Source organism: Myodes glareolus, chromosome 10, assembly GCF_982192425.1.
Source record: "Myodes glareolus chromosome 10, mMyoGla1.1, whole genome shotgun sequence".
Taxonomy (NCBI): domain Eukaryota; kingdom Metazoa; phylum Chordata; class Mammalia; order Rodentia; family Cricetidae; genus Myodes; species Myodes glareolus.
Window position 1 is genome coordinate 49,352,403 of NC_142035.1, and position 23,856 is coordinate 49,376,258.

General features: G+C 42.9%; 2 protein-coding genes across 3 annotated transcripts in view; both read left to right on the forward strand.

Annotated features, from left to right (window-relative positions):
* Nucleotides 1–2,884: 2,884 nt before the first annotated feature.
* Nucleotides 2,885–12,757, forward strand: Il1a (interleukin 1 alpha). Its single transcript, XM_048459987.3, has 8 exons — nucleotides 2,885–3,024; nucleotides 3,644–3,698; nucleotides 4,704–4,752; nucleotides 5,943–6,171; nucleotides 7,818–7,991; nucleotides 9,313–9,434; nucleotides 11,419–11,603; nucleotides 12,534–12,757. The coding sequence occupies exons 1-8, from the start codon at nucleotides 2,913–2,915 to the stop codon at nucleotides 12,547–12,549; spliced, it is 942 nt and encodes a 313-aa protein (XP_048315944.1). The 5' UTR covers nucleotides 2,885–2,912; the 3' UTR covers nucleotides 12,550–12,757.
* Nucleotides 12,758–22,840: 10,083 nt separating this feature from the next.
* The window catches only part of Ckap2l (cytoskeleton associated protein 2L), a 27,029-nt gene continuing 26,013 nt past the window's right edge, over nucleotides 22,841–23,856 (forward strand). For both annotated transcript variants that reach the window (XM_087911211.1, XM_087911212.1), the window contains exons 1-2: nucleotides 22,841–22,979; nucleotides 23,680–23,746. In XM_087911211.1, the coding sequence (XP_087767337.1) occupies nucleotides 22,943–22,979; nucleotides 23,680–23,746 (104 nt within the window). In that variant the 5' untranslated portion in view covers nucleotides 22,841–22,942. The remainder of the gene's footprint in view (nucleotides 22,980–23,679; nucleotides 23,747–23,856) is intronic.

Below are 23,856 nucleotides of genomic sequence, written 5' to 3' on the forward strand. Positions count from 1 at the left end.
ATCTTCATGGTACATTGGCAAGACCTGCCTGAGTTCACAGCCATGTTCCACTGCGTAGCATTATCCGGTCATACTGGAAGCCTTCCTTCTGCTTTCAGAGTGCCACAGTATAGAAGGGAGAAAGGGGAAAATCCTTCTGATCTTTGGGGTTTGTTTGTTTGCATTGTATTGGGGAGTGCATTGTGTGAGCACACGTACATACACTTTATGTGAGTGTGAGTGCTGAGGTCAGGGGTTGGTAACAGAAATCTTCCTCAGGCATCTTTCGTCTTACTGTTTGAGACCCAGAGCTTGCAGAAATGGTTAATCTAGCTAGCCCCATTGCTCCGGATTCCCTCGCTCTACTTTCTGATGCCGGAGTTACAAACAGGCTGCCATGGCCACCCAGAATTTACATGAGTTATGGCTATCTGAACTCTGGTCCACTTACTCTTCCAGAAATCACTTTTAGCTTCTGAGCTATTCTCCCCACAGACTGTCTTTCATTTTTATAAAACCCTAGAATCACTAAAGACGAAGCATTTCAGCCTTTGTCACTTGGTGGTGGTGACAACGCATTCTAGGGGGCAGGCGGCAAACGAGATCTGACTTAGAATCAGAATTCCAAGTTTTGAGTCCAGGCTGTGGCTATGCCTAAAATTCCAGCACTCGGGAAGATGAGGCCGGATAAGCAAAAGCTTGAGAGCAGACTCAGGTGCATAGTGAGACCCCGTCAAGAACAGAAGACAGAGAGAGAAAAGGGATGGGATGGAAGGATGAAGGAAAGAGACAGACAGACAGACCCTTTGGAGGCATAGCATCTGGGCTTACAAAGCATATTCACATACCAACACAGGTCATCTTGAATCGTGCATGCTTAATTTTGTGACTCCTGAAAGGAAAATGTTGGTGTACAGCAAAGCCTGTGGTACAGAATAAGTGCACAATGTTTTCTCTGAATTATTTACAAAGCTCTGAGCCAAATACATCAGGCTCAGCAAAGCCCAACCCAATGCATTTCTCCGCCGCTTCCCTAAAAGAGCTGGTTTAGCCGCCCTTGATGTACACTCCCGGGAGGGGAAGCTCAAGCGCGGAGCTCTCCCTCTCTGAACTGCCTGCCCTGTCTTTTCTCTTTAAAGCCACTTTCCAAGAAGGTCATGTGAATGAATAGGCTGAGAAAGACACTGACCCAAATGGGCTGTTTCTCAACCAAACTCTCATCTGGGGATTTCTCTCCAACACAGGAATGAGATGGAGCTGGGCTGGGTGTTGCTACAGATGGTAGAACGAAGGTGCTTTCCCAGATTGCCAAAGAGCTCTCCACATTGTTCTCAGAAACCCGGTGGTGGCATCAGTGCTTCCACGGTGGCCTTTGCTTGAAAATGGCTTCCCTGTTGAAGTTTTCAAAGCCCTATTTTCCTAAGATGTCTGCTTTCCTCTGTGAACTAAGGCTTCACAGTGATGACTCTACAGACGCTCGAGTGCCTGGAGCCGTCATTAGTGTCATTATTTGTGTTTAGGTGCATCTCCATAGCAGCCCACACTCACAGTGCGCCTCGCAATTGTTTCTTAGTGATTGTCCTCACAAGATGTCCGACAGGCAGAACATGACAAGATTAACATTTCTGTATCGCCTAAAGGGAACTAAGGGAAGCAGAGATGTGGAGTTAGCTGGCCACCGTCACTGCTCACAGCAGCTCTGTTTAGGGACACCCACACTTTGACTCCAAACTTCTTTGGCGCTTATTCTATCTTCATTTCTGATGCCGCTCAGTTTTGACTCCTGTTTATAAATACAGCAGAAGGAGGGGCAGGCTGGGCGGCAGAATTGGAACTGGAGAGTCTCCATAAGCAATAGAACCAGTGAACATCTAAACAGCTCCATTCTTTGTGACTAAACAGAACCAGAGGGAATTGCTTCATCCAACTCACAGAAGCTTCTTTACTTCTTTTGATCCCGTGTTCCGGTGGTTCCTGGGGCTTGCCTTTCTCTCTTTGCCATTTCTTTTTCTTTTCTTGTCTACCACCCACTTCCTTTTTTTAAAATTTAAGTTACTTTAATGCCAACTAGGAGAGCGGAGACACTGCTTTCCTGAGAGTTTTGTGTTCTGCCACCTGAACTGGACTGGCCTCTAGGTACTGTCTCTAATAAAGATGACCAGACAATGCTGTTTCCATGTCATAGATAAGAATCCATACCTTCCTTCCCCACTGCCTCTACTCTCCCATCTATGGCTTTGTCCCTGCCTGCAGAAGTGGGCAGCTATCCTTGTCCAGCTCTGATCTATTCTTAGGGAAACAAGACCTTGTCATTAGGTAGTGGGACAGGGTCACGTACCATGACGTGGCTGAGGCTGAGAGTTCTCTCCTGATGCTGTGATCTCTGTAGGAAATGTGCTGACATTATTCAAAGGAGTAAAAAGACTCAGACCTTTATGGTCAATGGTGCTTTTACCACCCTTACCCTCTAACCATAAGGCTGTTGTTCCATACTCAGACTGCTGACTTATTCAAGCAAAGCTTCCTCTTCAGAAGGGAGAGGGAAACCTCATTTTGCCTCAGACACCATGCCTTAGCTGCAAATTATCCTGCCTGCCCATACTCAGTCCTGGGGCACAGTGAACGAATTAGTGTACCCCTGAAGCTGCCATCCTACCCAGTTGAGCCCTCTGATTGGAGGATTTCTGCCCTCATCCTCCACCGAATGCTTTTAGGATCTTGGTGAGCTTCCTGCTGCTCTTCTCTTTTTGTACGGCTGCACATTTGCAGTGGGGTGGAACAAGCCATGAGCACATGAACCAAGTCAACAGCCCCTGGAATCTTTGCAAGCAGCATTATGACCAAGTGTCTAGTTTGCATGTTGGCCACTATCAAGTGTGAACCTAGAAAGATACAAAGCGAATGACTTCCTGTAAATTCCCAGTGACACACTCATGGCCACACCTACTGAGGGAGATGATTATAAAAAGACAGAGCAGCCTGACTCAGGCACAGAAGTCTCGGGGCACAGAAGGAGTCACCTCACTGGCGCTCGTGTCGGCCAAGGTATTGTCCTTATCGCATCTGAGGCTGTGGAAATTGTCTTTTGTTTGCTCCTTGACTGTCTTCTCTCTAGGCACCTTCTGTAAGACTATGGAATGCTGTCTTTTCTTCTCTCGTTGTTCCTGATTTGGTGTGTGAGCTGGGATCACAGACTGAGGGAAGAATTCTCTTTCTAGTGATAAGGAACCGAGGGAGCAGCTGGACAGGATTTCTTTTCCTGGAGATAGGAAATCTCTAGTGACAAAAATGAGAAAGATCTGCAGGTTCCCACTCTGTTTCTCCCTGGCCTCTGCTTAAGGTGGATACCTCCCTCGGGTGGTTTACATTCTTTTCCTTTTCCTAGCCACCTTTCATTGAATGCCTACTAGTGTGACGAGATGGGCAGGACACAAACAATACCAGGACAGAGAAAACATTCTAAAGCGAATGTCCAAGCTGGTAGAGGGGACCAGAGCGTACACAGATAATGGAGGGAAGTGTGGAGCAGAATAGAGGAGAAGCTGGGCACGTGAAAAGTCAGCCACTCACTGGAGTTTCTCAAGAACAGCAAAGCAGGGTCACCACCCTTGCGAGCACGGGGTTCAGAGGTGGGGAGCTGACAGTCACTGCTGTTCTCTTGTAGAAGTCAAGATGGCCAAAGTTCCTGATTTGTTTGAAGACCTGAAGAACTGTTATAGGTAAGAAACACATTCTACTTTTTGTGATTCAATGAACCTAGCTAGGAGTTAAAACAGACAGCCAGGAGCCATGTTGTCAGGCCAGACTAGAGAAGACCTAAAAAGACGAGGCATCCAACATGCTAAAACTGGTATTTCATTGAGAGAAATAGAAATTACAGAAGAATATTTTTGCTGAATACTGACTCCAGTGTAATTTTATACCGGCATCAGCTTAGGCACGCTAAAGAGTTGGTGTGCCCTGCCTCAGCAGCAGTTTCTCACGGACTGTATGAGAGAATTCACTCTCGGGAGACCCTGATCCCAGTCAGGAGGAGGAAACGGCTCTTGGGCATGTGAACTCACACCCACAGTCAAGCTTCAACTTGATAGAGAAGATAAATGAGCAGAGCTGAAATTCTAGAACATTCTTAACTAACGTGATGTTCTTGTTGTTTACGATTAATGTTAGTGATAATGAGGCTACAAAATATTGCTTGGCTCCTGTCCAATATGAAATCTGCTTTAGCGAGTGTGACGTGTGTCTGTGGTGCTTCCGACATTTCTCTTTTCTTCTAAGGAGTTTCAGCCAATTAAGACTCTTTGATTTATTAGTCATGCCTAATTTTTTTTACAGATAAAGCACAAAGCTGTTTTAATAATTTCTAATTCCAAATTAGTGACAAATGAATTACTATGTGTGTAGACATGACTATGTAGAAGTCTTTAGCTTTTCAAAGATAAGAGTAATGGTGGATGTGGGTGTGTTCATGTGACCAGGTTACTGTAGAGCCAATTCTCATCCTGACTGGGATCAGGTTCTGCTAAAAATGGAGTAACTCTTAAACATCCACTAAAACCCCTTGCTGGGTTAGAGACTCGGACTCAATAGTGCCTGTGTCTAAATCAGTATTCAGGAATGTTGCCTGTATTACCTAAAGTTAATGTGGCCATTGAAATATGTATACCTACCAACCATAGTAAAATGATGAACAAAAATACAGTCTCGTTCTATGTTTTTGACAGTGAAAATGAAGAATACAATTCTGCCCTTGACGACCTCTCTCTGAATCAGGTAAGTCCGTGATTATCATCCTTACAGAGCGGGATTTTCTCTTTTTCTCTTTACACACTAGCCCCTCTACCAGAAAAGCACAGCGAGGGTTTGTTTCAACCTCACTAGAGTCTAAAATATTTTTATTTTTTTATTCATGAGACCACTTACCTCTCTAACCTAGTCGTTAACTGGCGTTCCTCATGTTCATGGACTCTTCCATAACAGAGAAGAGCTACCTGAAACCCTTGTTCCTGGGCCAGGTTCCTTCAAAATGTTAATTTTGTCATCCTTAGCCAGTTGCTTCAGTCCACCTCACCTGGAGTCTTGCTGACGTCATTCTCTGACACTAACACCAGAGGTCAGAGATAGCCCGATAGCCCACAGAGATGAGGTGGAGGAAGCTAGCGATAAGGAAGGGAAAATGTTGTACACACTCAGTGAGTTATTTTGTGTATCTGTGATAGCGGGTTTAAAATCTCCTTTCAGAACAACAGCTGTGCCGAAGGCATCCATGGGGACTGAATTGCAAGCCCCCCCCCCCAGGGAGATCACCTTCTGCAGATGTCCAAGTCCCTTATAATAAATGGCCTTCTATTTGTATAAAATATGCATGCATTCTCAAATGACTTTAAATCATATGTCGGTGACTTAGCCACACCTGCCACAATGCCAATGCTATGGGAATAATTCTAAGTTATACTTGTCAATCAGTGACTACATTATTCAGGAAGTAATGATAAAAGGATTCACATATTCAGTACAGATGTCATTTATTTTTAAAAAATATATTTTGAATCTTCAAGTTGGTTGAATTTGAGCAGGCAATACAGGGGGCCAGAATATTTTGAGCACTCTCAAGTAGATGTGAGATCTCTTGATGGAAGGATCTCATTCACCAGGATCATGTGTTAACCTATGTCATCAAAATGTTTTAGTTTTGAGCCTAAAGATAGACGAAAAGACCTTCCCCACCCCAAATCATATGACTTCAGGAAAATCCAAAAAAGGAGAAAAGAAGGAATGGAGCGAGAGGGAAGGAAGGGCAGTGGAGGATGAGGGAGAGTGGGGGATGAAGCACAGGTTGGTTCCCCACAGCCAGAATGGAGATCCCCCTCACTAAGTCTGAAGGATACGATACAGAGTCTCTACTAAAGAGTCTCTCACAAGGTCATAGGTAAGTTCTCAGGTGCCATTTCCCTTCCTCACAGAAATCCTTCTATGAGGCAAGCTATGGCTCACTTCATGAGAAATGCACGGACAAATTTGTGTCTCTGAGAGCTTCCGAAACCTCAAAGATGTCCAACTTCACCTTTGAGGAGAGCCGGGTGATGGTAGCAGCGACATCAAACCAAGGGAAGATTCTGAAGAAGAGGCGGCTGGGTTTCGATCGGGTCTTTGCTGAAGATGACCTGGAGGCCATGACCCATAATTTAGAAGGTAAGGGATAAAACATAACTGGCGAATGGCGACAATGGAGTAGAAAGAAAATAAAACCAGGAACCAAAATAACAGGAAAACAACCAGACATTAGCTCGATAACTATAACAAAGAAAACCTAAACGTTGCTCTTCTCCAAGGGAACTCCAAGAGTTCAAAGGCAGCCTGAGTGTAGAACACTTACGCAAGGGCTCCTTTCTTGACTGTATTGTGAAGGTCAAGTAAAGACCTTTGGTTGGAGAGAAAGCAGTCCCAGTCCATTAGCTCATGATCTCTACTAGTGCCACCTCCTTAGTCATGTTCCTCAGTCTCTCTGGTCTCCAGTTCCCCATTCTGTGAATAGAGATGACCAAGTCTTACACCTCACTGGGTTCCTGTAAAGATTAAATAAGTCAGTACCTCAAAACATTTAGACTAGAATGTCTAATATGACATCATTACCCAAGAAATGTCAGCCATTGTTATTATTACTCCCATTGCCTTTGTAAATGTTGCACCACTACTAATTTATTGATGACTGCACTCTTTGTAGGCTGCAAAACAACCTTCCCTCTCCTTTTATATATGAGGAAATGAGGCTCAGTCTCCGCGTGGGAAACCCTCACAGCTAATTCCGTCCGACCTGACTATGAGAACCCTGGATTTTTCTTTCATGTCTTTGTTATTCATTCCTCCACAGGAAATTCAAACCAAGTATTCATTTTAATATAAAACCTAGACAACAAATACTTCTCCACCTAGAAAAAAAATTAAAATAAAACAAGACATAAGAAAGAATATTAACAGTCACTCAGTTTTGTAACCCAGGTTTTAACCCTACCAACACCATGGCGTGTTTCCTTAAAGTCTTTGGTACATGCAGATGCACACAAGTGCAAACATGTCCAACATTTTGATATATTATAGACATTCTACGGACAAATTTTTCAACACTTGAAGTGACAATAAACATTTCTGTCCCCATTCATTTCCTTAGGACAGCATCCTAGAAGTGAAATTAGTCAGAACCTGAAGATTAATGAAGCTACTCATACATACACATTCCAGGAAGATGGTAGACTTGTACCTTTGGCACATATATATGTAACATATGTATTACATATAGTGGGGATATATCACTGTGGTATACCATTTTAACACATTTACTCTTAGCATACATTCATCTGAAAAATATAGATCGGGAATATTTGTAGTCTTCCTTGTCACTTGGAAAACTGCTAACAGAGTCAGGCATGGTAGCTGTTTATTATTTAATTAATCGCAGTGGGCGGCAGAGGCGGGAGAATCTCTGTGAGTTCGAGACTATTCTTGTCTGTAGAGTGAATTCCAAGTCAGCCAGGGTTTCATAATGAGAGAAAGAAAAGTACAAAAATGTAAAAGTTTCTCGAGAACTCTTTTAATAAGTAAAATAAAAGTATTGTCTTATAAATTGGTTTACAAAAAAAAAACAAAATTAAGAAATAACTATAAGAAAAACCTTAGCTGGAATCAAGCCTTCTGCTGATTGATTTCAACTCTGGCTGTTCCACCTGGCTTGGATACCCCTACAGTCTCTCCTACAGCTACATCTGATGCTTGTGTTAGCATGTGTACAACATCTATACTTGTCACTAGGCAACAACCTGAATTTGTGTTACTGATTCTAGAGACCATCCAATCAGATTCAGCACCTCACGTCTTCCAGAATAATGAGATATACACGCAGCTCAGGCTTGTCAAGTCGAATTTTGTCATGAATGATTCCCTCAATCAAAACATATGCCTGGATGTGGACAAGGTGCATCTCAGAGCTGTCTCACTAACTGACCTGCAACATGAAGGTAAACGGCCACCCTGTCCCTCCTCCCCTCCTTGGCTTTCTTTGTTTCATTCAAACTTTCCGCTTTTAAAGCACAAACCTATCTATCACCCTGGCGTTGCATGATTCTTCTAGAACATAAAGAAACAGTCCACCCCCACCAAGAATCCCTGGAAAGGACAGCGTAGCATCCAGATCTGTACCACCAGAGAGCAGCTTCCTGGCTGAGCTCACACAGAGCACAGAGAACTTTCTGATGTGCCGTCTCTTTGGTGCTCATAGACAGTCTCAACACAACCTCCCTATTCTGATTTTAAAGAAGAGAAAACTGGATTCACAAATATTTAATGACTTACCCAGAAGCTAATGAGGCGCAGTCAGGCACTATCTGTTAGAAAGCTGGGGACCAAGCTTACAACTAGCTTGCAGTTAGGAAGAGTTTGCTAATCTGATTGGAAAGCCCCTAACAGCAGTGGAATCTGAAGAACGAAATTCAGTGTCTAAAATTTCTTGTTACGCAGACCCAGCTTCTATAATAAACCTGCTTTAGATGCATAATGCATCATCAATATACAAAATTATTTTCAAATTATTTTTAAAGAACCCCGGCAGCAACTTTATAGTGAGCAGGCAGGGTTCTTTCTGCTTAGAGACACCGTGCACTGTGGTTGCCATGCTTTCTACTGTGACATTGGCGAATTGCCGTGTATTCTATTTCCTATTTAGCACAGTTTCCCTCACGTATCGACTTAGTCTATGCATCCCCACCCAACACACACACACACACATACCTGTTTTTTTGGTGCAAGAAATCAAAAGCAAGCCAGATACGCAGGAAGCAAGTGCTCTGTCACTGACCACAACTCCTGCCCCTATGGTTCCTATTTACATTTCTAGTGGTACTAAAGCAGCCAGTCATTTTACTGTGCTGGACGTCTGTGTGTTGGGGGGGGGGGGGTCTTAGATTGCTCCAATTTAAGCCATTAGGAACTCATAAACCAACAAATGTCAAGGTCTTATTCCACTATTGTAATTGTAAGAGATTCAGCAAGAATCTGGTCCTTAAGCATTCTACTCAAATAGAAAGCTTTAAAAGCATTATTTACAGCAGAGACGTTGTAAAGGACACAACAATGTATAAAACTCCACTCCTGACCTCCACAAATAAATATGGTGTATTCATTTATACCAGAGTTGGGGGCCTACTTTTGCTTACTTACACACACACACACACACACACACACACACACACACACACACACACACACACACCTATCTAAACACCTCTTTTTATATTAAAAAAAATAGTGGATTTACTTTCTTTTTGGCTTTTTCTTTTACAGTAAAATTTGACATGTACGCCTACTCGTCATCGGACGAGTCTAAATATCCTGTTACCCTAAAACTCTCAAACACCCAGCTGTTTGTGAGCGCTCAAGGTGAAGACGAGCCTGTGCTGCTAAAGGTTGGTTGGCGTCCATCTCAAACTTGCCCTCTTTACCTCTGCAGTTTACAAAGGATCCCGGTAGGCAGATGTCCACCTAGGGTGGCCATAGTCTCCCTCCTGCCGCAGCCACCCCTGGCTCACCTTTCACTCCCTGACTGCATTCGCCTCCCACTTCAGAGTATCCGTTTGTTCTGTTGATCTTTGCTGACATCTTCCATCTGTTTTGCGTAGTACTGGGCATTATGACAATGGGGCAAGCCTCAAAAGAAACTCAAACGAGCCCACTGAGACCAGAGAGAATTAACCACTTGCTAACACACATGAAACCAAAAGCGAGGAGCCACAACACTCACACCTTAGCTTTCTCACTCCACTGGTCCATTGGTGATACTTTTGTCTCTCATTCCATCCCCATGTTCTCTATAGTCATCTCCCTCAAACACACACACACACACACACACACACACACACACACACACCTACATTTAAGCATTAGACATTTTTACCATGGAGAAGAATATGACTCTCATTCAGTAAATGTATACTCCAATGCCTCCAATTTCCCTAAAATGCATGTGAGTACCCGTATTTCTCCGTCTGAATCAAATAAAATGAAACTGTCATCTACTAAGTAGGGCAGTAGCTTCATTCATGACTTCATTCAACAAGCCATTATTTACCGAGAGCCTTCTCTTTTTCAAGTACAGCATTAAAAGCTATGGAGTACGGCAGGTCAAAATCCCTAACCTTATGGGACGTAGAACTCTAGTACACAGACAATAGACAAGTCAAATAGACAACAACAAAAACGGAGAGTATTGGACAGAAAATGCACAAGGTCTTAAGAGAGAAAAATGGTGGCATGTTATTTAGAGGGAGAGACAAAAGCAGAGTTCCCTAGCAAGACTGGCTAATAAGAGGTACAGGTGGGCCATCCCACTCCCATAAGGATCTGCATTTCCTGGCACTTCATGAACCCACAAACCAGTCACAAGAATCAGTGGAGCACTCTTGGTCCCGGCCATTTGATACACAATTGAAAGCCACAAGGGTTTCAGACCATGCAGGGTGCTGGTATCAGTTACATTTCTTAAATGGACAGCAGTCTGTAAGGAAAGCACTAGAGAAGCAGAGAGCTCAGCTGGGAAGCTAGAGGTGAAGTATGGCAGAAGGATGAGAACATGTAGAAGGGAACAGACTTTGTCTAGTCACCCGGAGGCAGAACGACCCAAGGAGAAGGTCAAGTATGAGATGAGCAGGTCTGGACAGTACTGTTCTTGCTGATTTGAAACCCCAAGGGAGCTGATCAGGTTATTTGCTTGTAGCTTAAAATGAGTTCAAAAAAGGAGTCTTAACAAACACATAATTTGACATGTGTTTTTCCATGAAGGTTATTGTTAGAATTTGTTCACACTCCAAGGAAGAGGACAGTCTAAAAAGGTTGTGTTTAAAGCAGCCAGCAGCTAAATCGGTCAGGGAAGCATTGTGGGGGTTCAGTTAACTATTTTTGTGTGTATGGATTTGGTTAACTTTTTTGACTGAAATGTAGAGATAAATACTATCTCAATGATCTACTGTTTCCAGAAATGTGTAATTTGTACACTCAGGGGGTCAGAATGCTTAGAGGTCTTAGAACTATCCGCGTTCAGATTTGGTGAGAGGGCCCGGTGCCAGCATTAAAGACAGAATACACACGTGCGATGTTTCATTCCACTTGTCTGGATACAGGGAGATGCTGGTATCATTGCCCGTCTTCATGATTCATTTAGATTTCTCTCCAATTAACTAAGGAAATCAACTCTTATGATTAGTCTGGACCATACACCGAACAAGCATGCTTGATAAATGTTTGTGGAGTGAACAAACGAAGGAGCCTGGATCATTATCTGAGTCAGGCTTCTGGAGTGCTGTCTGTCACCAAGGCCAGACACCGTAGGTGACACTCCAGTTTTTTTCCGACGCCTTCTCATGCACCAACGGAACTCTGTTTTGCTCACCACAGGAGCTGCCTAAAACACCGAAAGTCATCACGGGGAGTGAGGTCGACCTCGTTTTCTTCTGGACACAGATCAAAACTAAGAACTACTTCACATCAGCTGCCTACCCAGAGTTGTTTCTCGCCACCAAAGAACAGAGCCGGGTGCACCTGGCGAGGGGGCTGCCCTCGATGACAGACTTCCAGATCTTGTAAGAGCAACCTGTTTCTGGAGTCCACTGACTTGAGAAGTGCTGACAGCGTATGTACTATGTACAGGAAGGTCCTTCACCCTGAGTCACTTGCACAGCATGTGCTGAGCCTTTGTAATTCGAAATGAATGTTTATCCTCTTTGTGAGAGAAGAGCAGAGCCTAATACAACCAACCCCGACATACAATGGTATTTGTTATTTAAAGAGCACCCTGTACTTAGTACAGTACTAATCACTTTAATTATTATTCTTCATGACGTTCTCAGGAGGAACAGAGCTGGTGTGAGCAAAAGAATTCTACCCATATGAGAGATGGGTTTACTACAGCATAAGGAAACTGGAAAGTACTCAGTAGCAGTTGGGATGAGAAGCCACAGCCCCATGCTGTCAGTCAAACCGTGTACCTTCTGCTTCCAAACTGCTGCTTGAGTAGGGTAAAGTTAGAAGAACTCAGCTCAAAACCTAACTCTATCGTTTTCAAAAGGAAGGGGACACTAGCTGCATCTTTCCTACCTCAGTGGGTTTTATTCCAATGAGAGCATTCGGATGAAATCCCCCTGTAACACGCCTCAAGAAGAAGACAGAATGTTGAATGTTATTTTTAAGTTATTTTATATATGTATTTATAAATATATTTATGATAATTGTATTATTTATGGCACACCCTTGAGTCCTCTGAGCTTGACCAGGATCCTCAGCAGCAGGGTGTTCTAGGTGGAGTCAGTCAAATGTAGCTACTCCCGAGCTCCATGCCGTAGACGCTACGCTTTCTCCACAGCCAGGAAGTTCTCTCTACATTCTCATACTTGAGAGCCCTGTAATTATGACCACAAATCTGTATTGTTTACTCAGTTCATTTAAGATGATTATTGGGCCAGTCTTTTCCCGTTTTGTCCCTAAAGCTGTCTGGGTATTCTTACATCATTCAGCCTCACCTGTAATTAAATCCAGCAATCCAAGGATGGGAAGATCTGAACCGTGACAACCACATCAACAACCACATCACTGCTACTGGGAGTTTTCTTCCTAGGATGCAATCAGTGTTTCCTCTGGGTTCCAACTTTGTTGTCAAACCACGGTGTCGCATGACTGTCAACAATAATAATCAGTGCATTGTTGCTGATCATAATTCAATAAAACAAGCTTGAACTAATATATATTTATTTGTTATCTTTTTTCTTGGGTTTTGCAATGGGATGGTTGTTTGTTGCCAGGCTTTCTTTGCACCACCAGCTCCCAAATAAAGACATGAAACTTCTTATTAATTATGAAAGGTAGGCCCTAACTTAGGCCTTTCCCCAGCTAGCTCTTATAACTTAGATTAACCTGTTTATATTCATCTACTTTCTGCCACATGGCTCATTACCCTCCTCCATGCTTCCCCAGGTCTCACTGATTAATTCTGCCTCTTTTCTTCCCAGAGTTCCTTTCTCTTCCTAGATGTCCGGCCTACCCTCTCCTGCCTAGCTATTGGCTCATCAACTCTTTTTTAGACCAATCAGAAGGCACCTTGGCAGAGACACAGCTTCACAGTGTTCAAAGATTGTCCCACAACAGCTGCTTTGCTTTTTTTTTTTTAATATTGTGAAGGCTTGTTTGTTGTCTTCCTTACCTCACTGTTAGGAACAACTGGTTAGACGTTCAGATAACTCACCACAGTTAGTGGCACTTCACAAAACCAGGCTCCCACACAGCTCTAAAGGAGATGTCTCCCTCAAATGCCTCCCCTCAGAGTTCAGTGAACCCAATGGAAGTGAAGGCAGGAGGAGACAGGAATATTGAGGACATCAGGAGAATAAGGCCCTCTAAAACAACTGAGCAAAGCTAATAATAATTCACAGAGACTGAAGAAGTCGTCACAGGGCCAACATGGGTCTGAACCAGGTCCTCTGCATACATACTGTAGCTTTCAGCTTAGTATTTTTATGGGACTCCTGAGTATGCGAAAGGGTAGGTCTCTGATTCTTGTGCCTTCTCTTTGGTCTCTTTTATCTTTCTGCTGACTTGATTTGTCCAACTTTGCTATGATGAATTTTGTTCCCTCTTACCTTTTGTTATATCTCATTGCTATCTCAAAATACATTTTAAAAAACAGATTTCATGGTTTTTCTTTCTTTTTGTTAGCTGCCAGTATTCAGATAGCATTGAAAATTATATCCCCAGGCTCAGTTAGTGAATACAATACATATTCAGTGTGTGTGCATGCTGATGCCCACACAAACTCAAAGTACCATCAAAAACAAGTAGTTGTTTTTCAGCAGACTGGAAGCTGCTTTCCTGTGGCCTAGAGAAGAAGAAACTCAGAATAAGAAATAATAGATTATCTCAAAAAAAAAGAAAAAGCTTTGAAAATTAAAAAAGATCAGAATAGCTGGCATGTACAATAACTCTCACCCATATTCTTGTATGTAGCCCCAGTAAGACTCATCGGCCCACCAAGTTGGATTCTGGTGGTATCCTCCTTTTGGCCTGTCTTGGAATCCTTGTCAAAGTGAGAAGACATGCATGTTGTGTCTCCCCAGGAAATGTTTAGTCACACAAGGGGATGTCAGACTGTCAGACCCCATGGAGCTGCAGTTACAGGCAGCTTTTAGTTGCCTAAAATGAATGCTGGGAACCAACCAACTGTGGTGGCCTGAAAAAGCAGTACGTGCTCTTAACCATGAGGGTCTTGTCCTTATCATGTTAAAAACAACACAAGCAACAACACCCTTTTGTGATCTTGGTTTTTATTGCCCTTCAAACACTCACCTAATTAATTATGCTTATGGTAATGATGGTTCTTTCTTTCTTCCTTCCACTCTCTTTTCTCCGTGGTTCTTTTTTCTTTTTGTTGGGTTTTTTGTTTGTTTTTCAAGACAGGGTTTCCTGGCTGTCCTGGAGCTCACTGTAGACCAAGCTGGCCTCGAACTCACTGAGATCTGCCTGCCTCTGCCTCCCACGTGCTCATCAACACGCTGTCTAGTGGACTTTTGGTAGCATTTTTTTTAAAAGTAAATTTTATTAAATTATAAAAGTTTCCATTTCCGCCCCTCTTCCCAACATCCTCCCACTCCCCCCACTCCCTCTCCTCCTCCCTCTTCGTCCCTTAGGGCAGTCAGGGTTTCCTGTCCTGTGGGAAGTTCAAGTTCCTCCCCCCTTCCTCCAGGTCCAGGAAGGTGAGTATCCAAACAGACTGGATCCCCAAAATCCAGTATATGCAGAGGAAACAAGTCCCAGTATCATAGTCAATGACTTTTCAGAAAGACTTCGGGCCAGCCACATTCAGAGAATCCGGCCAAATTCCGAGAATCTGGTTAGATCACGTCCTCGTTCAGTCCCAGTCCAACTGGTCTTGGTAAACTCTCATTAGATCCGTTCCCTTGTATCAGTGGGTGATAGCATCCCTCGCAGTCCTGATTTCCTTTTTCATGTTCTTCCTCCTTCTGCTCCTCATTTGGACCTTGGGGGGCTCAGTCCGGTGCTCCAATGTGGGTCTCCGTCTGTATCGCCGTCCTTCGCAAGATGAAGGATCTATGGTGATAAGCAAAATATACATCAGTATGGTTATGGGCCACGGCCGGTTCAGGCACCCTCTCCTCTGTCCAGAGAACAATCTGGGGGATCTCTCCTTGGACCTGGGATCCCATATATAATCAAGTCTCCTGTAAACCCTAAAATGACTCCCTTAGTTGAAATATATTCTTCCCTGATCCCATATTCATCCTTCCTCCCTCCCCCCCACATCCCAGTCCACCGAGCTTTCCCCATTCCTCCCATACCCCCTTCTATCTAACCCTCTCCCCTTCCATCAACCCTCCCAGCCCCCCCCATGCACCCGAGGTTACCTGGGACTCTTGTCTATTTCCTACCTCCTGGCGGATAGCTAAATAATCTTCATCAGGTTCCTCTTCTTATTTAGCTTCTCTAGGATCACGAATAATAGGCTCAGAGACCTTTAATTATGGTTAGAATCCACTTATGAGTGAATACATACCATATTCCTCTTTTTGGGTCTGGCTTACCTCACTCAGTAAAGCGTTTTCTATTTCCATCCATTTGCATGCAAAATTCAAGATGTCATTGTTTTTTACCGCTGAGTAAAACTCTAATGTGTATATGTTCCACACCTTTTTTAACCATTCTTCTATTGAGGGGGCCTAGGCTGTTTCCAGGTTCTGGCTATTACAAATAGTGCTGCTATGAACATAGTAGAACAAATGCTTTTGTAGTATGTTAGGGAATCTCTAGGGTATATTCCCAAGAGTGGAATTGCTGGGTCCTGAGGGAGGTTGACTCCCAGTTTCCTGAGAAACCGCCACACTGATTTCCACAGTGGCTGCACGAGTTTGCATTCCCACCAACAATGGATGAGTGTTCCCCTCACCCCACATCCTCTCCAGCATAGGCTATCATTGGTGTTTTTGACTTTAGCTATTCTGACAGGTGTAAGATGGTATCTCAAAGTGGTTTTGATTTGCATTTCCCTGATCGCTAAGGAGGTTGAGCATGACCTTAAGTGTCTTCTGGCCATTCGAAGTTCATTTGTTGTGAATTCTCTGTTAAGTTCAGTACCCCATTTTTTAATTGGGTTAATTAGAGTTTTAGTGCCTAGTTTCTTGAGTTCTTTGTATATTTTGGAGATCAGACCTTTGTCTGATGAGGGGTTGGTGAAGATCTTCTCCCAGTCAGAAGGCAGCCTTTTTGTCCTACTGACAGTGTTCTTTGCTTTACAGAAGCTTCTCAATTTCAGTAGATCCCATTTTTTCATTGTTTCTCTTATTGTCTGTGCTACTGGGGTCCTACTTAGGAAGAGGCCTCCTGGGCCTATATCTTGTAGACTACTTCCCACTTTCTCTTCTATCAGGTTCAAAGTGGACGGATTAATGTTGATGTCTTTAATCCATTTGGACTTGATTTTTGTGCATGGTGATAGATATGGATCTACTTTCATTTTTTTACAGGTTGACATCCAGTTATGCCAGCACCATTTGTTAAAAATGCTTTCCTTCTTCCATTGTATACCTTTAGCTCCCTTGTCGAAAATTAGGTGTTCATAAGTTTGTGGGTTAATATCTGGGTCTTCTATTCGATTCCATAGGTCGACTTCTCTGTTCTTATGCCATTACCAAGCTGTTTTCAATACTGTAGCTCTATAATAGAGTTTGAAGTCAGGGATGGTAATGCCTCCAGAAGTTCTTTTATTGTATAAGATTGTTTTGGCTATCCTGGGTTTTTTGTTTTGCCATATAAACTTGATTATTGTTCTCTCAAGGTCTGTGAAGAAATTTGATGGGATTTTGATGGGGATTGCATTGAATCTATAGATTGCTTTTGGTAGAATTGCCATATTTTTACTATGTTGATTCTCCCAATCCAAGAGCAGGGGAGGTCTTTCCATTTTCTGGTATCCTCCTCAATTTCTTTCTTCAAAGACTTAAAGTTTTTGTCAAATAGGTCTTTCACTTCCTTGGTTAGAGTAACCCCAAGATATTTTATGCTATTTGTGGCTATCATGAAAGGTGATGTTTCTCTGATTTCCCTCTCTGCTTCTTTATCCTTTGTGTATAGGAGGGCCACTGATTTTTTGGAGTTGATCTTGTATCCTGCCACGTTACTAAAGGTGTTTATCAGCTGTAGGAGTTCTTTGGTAGAGTTTTTGGGGTCACTTATGTAAACTATCATATCGTCAGCAAATAACGAAAGTTTAACTTCATCCTTTCCAATACGAATCCCCTTGATCTCCTTATGTTGTCTTATTGCTATTGCTAGAACTTCAAGCACTATATTGAAGAGGTATGGAGAGAGTGGACAGCCTTGTCGTGATCCTGATTTTAGTGGAAAGGCTTTGAGTTTCTATCCATTCACTTTGATGTTAGCTGTCGGCTTGCTGTATATTGCTTTTATTATATTTAGGTATGATCCTTGTATCCCCAGTCTCTCCAACACCTTTATCATAAATGGGTGTTGAATTTTGTCAAATGCTTTTGCAGCATCTAGTGAGATGATCATATGGTTTTTTTCTTTCAGTTTATTTATGTGATGGATTACATTGATAGATTTGCGTATGTTGAACCAGCCCTGCATCTCTGGAATGAAGCCGACTTGATCATAATGGATAATTTTTCTAGTGTGTTCTTGGATTCGGTTTGCCAGTATTTTATTGAGAATTTTCGCGTCGATGTTCATGAGTGAGACTGGCCTGTAATTCTCTTTCTTGGTTGTGTCTTTGTGTGGTTTTGGTATTAGGGTAACTGTAGCTTCATAAAAGGAGTTAGGCAATGACTCTTCTGTTTTTATATTGTGGAATACGTTAAGGAGTATAGGTATTAGCTCTTCCTGGAAGTTCTGGTAGAATTCTGCATTGAAACCATCTGGTCCTGGGCTTTTTTTGGTAGGGAGATTTTTGATAACAGCTTCTAATTCATCGCGACTAATAGGTTTATTTAGATTGTTCACCCGTTCTTGGTTCAACTTTGGTATATGGTACTTATCTAAAAAAATGTCCATTTCTTTTACATTTTCCAACTTTGTGGAATATAAACTTTCATAGTAAGATCTAATGATTCTCTGAATTTCCTCTGTGTCTGTGGTTATGTCCCCCTTTTCATTTCTGATCTTATTAATTTGCATGTTCTCTCTCTGCCGTTTGATTAATTTGGATTGGGGTTTGTCAATCTTGTTGATTGCTACATCCACGGCTGTCTCGCCAGTGTAGCAGAAATGCTGACTGGATGGGCAAATATTGCCGGCAGGATTGGGATTGGTGCTTCAAGGAGCTGTGTGTTCCAGGCGGTCCCTTGGCAACCAGTTGTGGTGTAATGCTACCTGAGTCGCCATTAGTACTGACTCGACCTGGCTGTCCTTGGAGCCATATGTGTGTCTTTTCCCTTGTCTGTGTGTTCTTTGTGATCTTTACATATTGCTAATAGATCAGACTATTCCAGGCAGTTGTGGATATAAACAAGACTGCTGAGGACATTTTTGGATTCTGCTCCACTATTAATTAAAGCCTTAAAAAAGTAGCCAGTTCTGGGAATTGCCAAAATCATCATTAGGACGATTGCTTGATGATGTGGAATAAAAGGAGTTAATCTTAGCAGAAAAAAACCTTAGAAGCCTTCTACAGGGAAACAGCATTAGGCATTTATGTACAACTTAACAAGAGGCCTATGCAACCTTCCTTATGGCCAGAAAACCTAGGCTAATTATAGCATCTGACCCTGAGAGTCGGGAAGGGAAAGGAGTTGAGATTAATGGTACAAAATGAGTCTCAGAAAGTTTTCCAGGAAGATAGTAGCCTTCTTCTTTCTCACCCAGACACACAAGGTCACTTAGCTGAGCACAAGTCAGCCACCTGGTACAAGCTGATAAAGTTGGGCTAACTCAAGAACAATGGTCTCTCTAATAACAAGAAAAAAGAAGGGGTAACTTTACAAATGTAAGAAAGCAAAAGTCCTTGTACTCATGCCAAAACATCTTTAAAGATTCTCTTTGAAAAACTGTTTTATGCCGTTCTTTCCTATTTTATGATCTGATGATGTTTGCCTTTGCCAAGTCCTTTGTTTTGTAATAATATATAATCCTGCACTGAAGTAAGTAAATCGCAACAGCATGTCTCAAAAACATTGAGAGTGTCTGTGTGTCACTTTCCTCACCGTATCCTGATCTCTCCTGTGCCTTCGCCCTGATTCCCTTACGGTCTGAGTGGCTCCCCTGAGCCGGTCCGTAGCAGTTGATTTTCTCCAAGAACCAGCTTTTTGATTCATTTATTCTTTGGATTGTTTTCTCTGTTTCTATTTTGTTGATTTCAGCCCTCAGTTTGATTATTTCCAGTCTTCTAGACCTCCTGGGTGAATCAGCTTCTTTTTTTTCTAGATCTTTCAAGTGTGCTGTTAAGTCTCCAATGTGTGCTTTCTCCGTTTTCTTTAATTGGGCACTTAGTGCTATGAACTTTCCTCTTAGCACTGCTTTCATAGTGTCCCATAGGTTTGAGTATGTTGTGTCTTTGTTTTCATTAAATTCAAGGAAGAGTTTAATTTCTTTCTTTATTTCTTCCTTGACCCAGGGGTGATTTAGTAGTTGACTGTTCAGCTTCCATGAGTTTGTTGGCTTCCTGGGGGAAGCATTGTTATTGAATTCTAATTTTAGTCCATGGTGATCTGACAAGACACAGGTAGTTACTAATATTTTTTTGTATCTGTGGAAGTTTGCTTTGTTACCGAGTATGTGGTCAATTTTCGAGAAGGTTCCATGAGCTGCAGAGAAAAAGGTATATTCTTTCCTATTTGGGTGGAGTGTTCTATAGATGTCTGTTAAGTCCATTTGATTCAATACCTCCAATAAATCTCTCAATTCTCTGTTTGGTTTCTGTCTGATTGACCTGTCCATTGGTGAGAGAGGAGTGTTGAAGTCTCCTACTATTCGTGTGTGTGGTTTGATGACTGCCTTGAGTTCTAGAAGAGTTTCTTTTACATATGTGGGTGCCTTTATATTAGGAGCATAGATATTCAGGATTGAGACTTCCTCCTGATGAATTGTTCCAGTTATGAGTATGAAATGTCCATCTCCATTTCTTCTGATTGATTTTAGTTTGAAGTCGATTTTGTTAGATATTAGAATGGCCACACCTGCTTGTTTCTTAGGTCCATTTGCCTGGAAAACCTTTTCCCAACCCTTTACTCTGAGTAGGTGTCTGTCTTTGTGGTTGAGGTGTGTTTCTTGTAAACAGCAGAATGTTGGATCCTGTTTTCGTATCCAATCTCTAAGTCTGTGCCTCTTTATAGGTGAATTGAGTCCATTGATATTAAGTGATATTAATGACCAGTGGTTGTTGACTCCGGTCATTTTTTTTTTTTTTTAGGTAGTAGAGTGTATGTGTTTTTCTTCTTTGATTTGTGCTTGTGAATGGTCGCTAGATGTTCGAGTTGTTGTAGGCCGTGTTGGGAATGTTGGATTCCTTCGGTAGTGATTTTCCTTCTAATATTCTCTGTAAGGCTGGATTAGTAGCTACGTATTGTTTAAATTTGTTTTTATCCTGGAATATTTTGTTTTCTCCGTTGATAGTGAACAATAGCTTGGCTGGGTATAGTAGTCTGGGTTTGCATCCATGGTCTCTTAGTTTCTGCAGTACCTCTATCCAGGATCTTCTGGCTTTCATGGTTTCCATAGAGAAATCTGGTGTAAACCTGATAGGTTTACCTTTATAAGTTACTTGACCTTTTTCCTTTGCAGCTCTTAAAATTTTTTCTTTAATATGTATGTTTTGTGTTTTGATTATTATATGGCGAGGGGATGTTTTTTTCTGATCCAGTCTATTCGGTGTTCTGTATGCTTCTTGAACCTTCATAGGAATATCGTTCTTTAGGTTGGGAAAGTTTTCTTCTATAATTTTGTTGAATATATTTTCTGGGCCTTTGATCTGCAGTTCTTCTCCTTCTTCAATCCCTATTATTCTTAGATTTGGTTTTTTTATTGTGTCCCAGATTTCCTGAATGTTTTGTGATGAGAATTTGTTGGATTTGCCATTTTCTTTGACCAGAGCATTTATTTTCTCTATGGTATCTTCAGAATCTGAGATTCGTTCTTCTATCTCTTGTATTCTATTGGTTATGCTTGATTCTGTAGTCTCCGTTCGTTTACCTAGGTTTTCCATATCCAGCCGGTTCTCCGTTTGTGTTTTCTTCATTGCCTCCATTTCAGTTTTCAATTCTTGGACTGTTTCCTTTACTTGTTTGATTGTTTTTTCTTGGTTTCTCAGGGTCTCATTCACGGATTGACTTATTTCTTCAAACTTTTTGTTATATTTCTCATCTAATTCTATACTCATTTCTTCAAACTTTTTGTTATATTTCTCATCCAATTCTTTAAGGGAGTTATTCATATCCTGTTTAAGGGACTCTATTGCTTTCATAATGGCACTTTTTTCCACTTCTTCTGGGTTAAGGTGTTCAAGTCCTTCTATTGTAGGGTCCTTGGGATCTGGTGTTTTCATGTTGTTTTTCAGATTGTTGGATGAGGTCCTGCCTTGGCGTCTGCCCATCTCTTACTTCAAATGGTCTCTATTGGAACTTCTGTTACCGGGTCAGGTTCCCTTCTTGGGCAGGGACTTCACTGACAGAATGCCCACCTTTCCTCAGGCAGGCTATTGAAGCACAGGCACTCCCTCTTTCCGGGATGTGCTTACAATGCAGGCCCAGTGTGCAAGGCAGCTAAGCTGGGGAAATTTTATGGCCCCAGGGGGAAGGGAGAAATATAGGAATTCGTACCTGGATGGGAGCTGGGATGGCAGGCGGGAGGGGGTAGCCAGCACTGCAGGGCGACCTGGGCGTCTATCTGGTAGCATTTTAACTTTACGTAGTTGATGTTATTTTTTTAAATAACCTATTATGCTTTCATGTTTTGCTTCCATTCTTAGATTTATCTAATTTTGTTTTTAAATTTTCTCACGATTGGGAAATCTTCTTTGTTCGTTTTGTTTTAGCGCTTCTAACCTCTTGCTCTTCCAACCCTCTATTACATTCTTCTCCACGCCTTACCATCTTCTTCCTCTCTTTTCCTTAATCTCTGAGTGTGTTTCTGAGGACACTTCCAGAAGCAATTTGATCATGGCCTAATCAGTGCAGTGATCCTTTAATGATTTTGTAATGTGATGGCATTGTTGGGAACTAGTGAAAGGTAGGAGGTGGGGACCCAGTAGAATGAGCTAGATCCTTAGAGGGCTAGCTCACTTGCCCTTGCCTCTCCCTGTATTCCTTTCTCTGCTTCCTGTCCGCAAATAGGTAAAGAAAGCCTCCGTCACACATGCCCTCTGCCAGGATGCTGTGCCCAAGTGAAGAGACCAAGCAACCCTGGCTTGAACCCTCTGAAATCGTATGCCAGAGTGAGTCTGTTAACTTGTTTGGCCACAGAATGAAAACAATAACTACTACGGACCACTTTCATTTGGCATGCTATTATTTGCAGTCAAATCCAGACTAACTGGTAACAGAGCGTTGTTCTTCCCTGTTTGTCTAACTGCCACAACTGTCCTTATCTGGCTACAAAAAGCACTAAGCCTCTGCGCGCCTGCCTGTCAACTCGAGCCTCATCCACCGGTTTCCGGCGCAGAGCCACAGACACGGAAGTGACCAGAACACCGGGCCGGTCCCGCCCCGCACGATTCTCCAATCGCAGCGCCTCGAGGAGGCCCCGGGGCCAACCGCTAGGCGCCCATTTCCTGTTATCCCGCCCTCTCTGCCGCCTTCCGGTTGGCGAATTTCAAAGTCGCGGAACCAATGGGAGCGTCCGGACGCGCGCCGGAGTTCTCGGTCCACAACAGGGCGCGCCCTTTGAAAAAAGAAACTGTCGCCGGAGAGTCATGGTGGGACCGGGCCCTGCTGCCAGCGCAGCCGCGGGTAAGTGTGGTCGCCAGCCTCCCGCAGAAGCTTCCAGGCCGCCCCCTGCCTACTTCAGCTTGCCCCAGGCTCAGATAGCTTCAGGTCGCTGGACCCGGGTCACACAGCAAGGAGCGACGCGCCCCGCGGCCGCGTATGGACACCCAGGCATTGCTGATTATGGCCGGAACTTTGACAGGAGTCAGAAGGCCGATTCTGCCTCAGTCCGAGTCCTTGCACCTCTGCAGACCGACTGCTAAAATGTGGGCTGAGACTTAAGGATGTTGTGAACCCTGATCTCTGACGGGCCTGGAGCCCCACCCCCATAGCACCTTCAAGATGCGTGCGCTGTCCGCTCTCCTGAGCTCATTTGTGGTTTTGTACACCGGCCTAGGCGCTACTTACTCAAGGGTTTAAAAATCTTGCTTTCAAATCCTGGCTTTATTGCCTATTAGTGGGTAAATTTAAGCATGTCATTTACCCTCTCAAACAGCAAAATACCTCATTGGATTATTGTGTTGCTGTAAACAGTTTAGTAAAGAGCTTGGCATCAAGCTGCTGCTGTTGGTGTTGGTATTAATTTGACAGCAAACATAATATGACTGGTGACTTTATCAGAGCCCCAGTAGCTCCAGGAAAGTACCGTATTTTAGGAATATAAAGGGACTGGTTAAAATCTCACGTTAAGTTTCTGTTGTTCGTGCATGTCCACGTTTTGCAGAAGAAAGATGGAGAAAGCTCCAAGAGTACCTGGCAGCCAAGGGAAAGCTGAAGGATCCTAACACCAAGTGAGTTTACCGCCCTAATCGTTTTGTTTTGTTGCTCCAGTTGCTAATAGCAATAAACGGTACCAGCCCTTTTTGTTTCCGGTCTGTTTGACCTGCATGGTGATCCTGTA

Bases quoted from the DNA above. Each gene is read 5' to 3' on its own strand.
- Il1a (XM_048459987.3), top strand. From the start codon at position 2,913: ATGGCCACACCTACTGAGGGAGATGATTATAAAAAGACAGAGCAGCCT. The intron at 7,992-9,312 runs GTAAACGGCCAC...TTTCTTTTACAG, and splicing joins AACTGACCTGCAACATGAAG to TAAAATTTGACATGTACGCC. The intron at 9,435-11,418 runs GTTGGTTGGCGT...TGCTCACCACAG, and splicing joins ACGAGCCTGTGCTGCTAAAG to GAGCTGCCTAAAACACCGAA.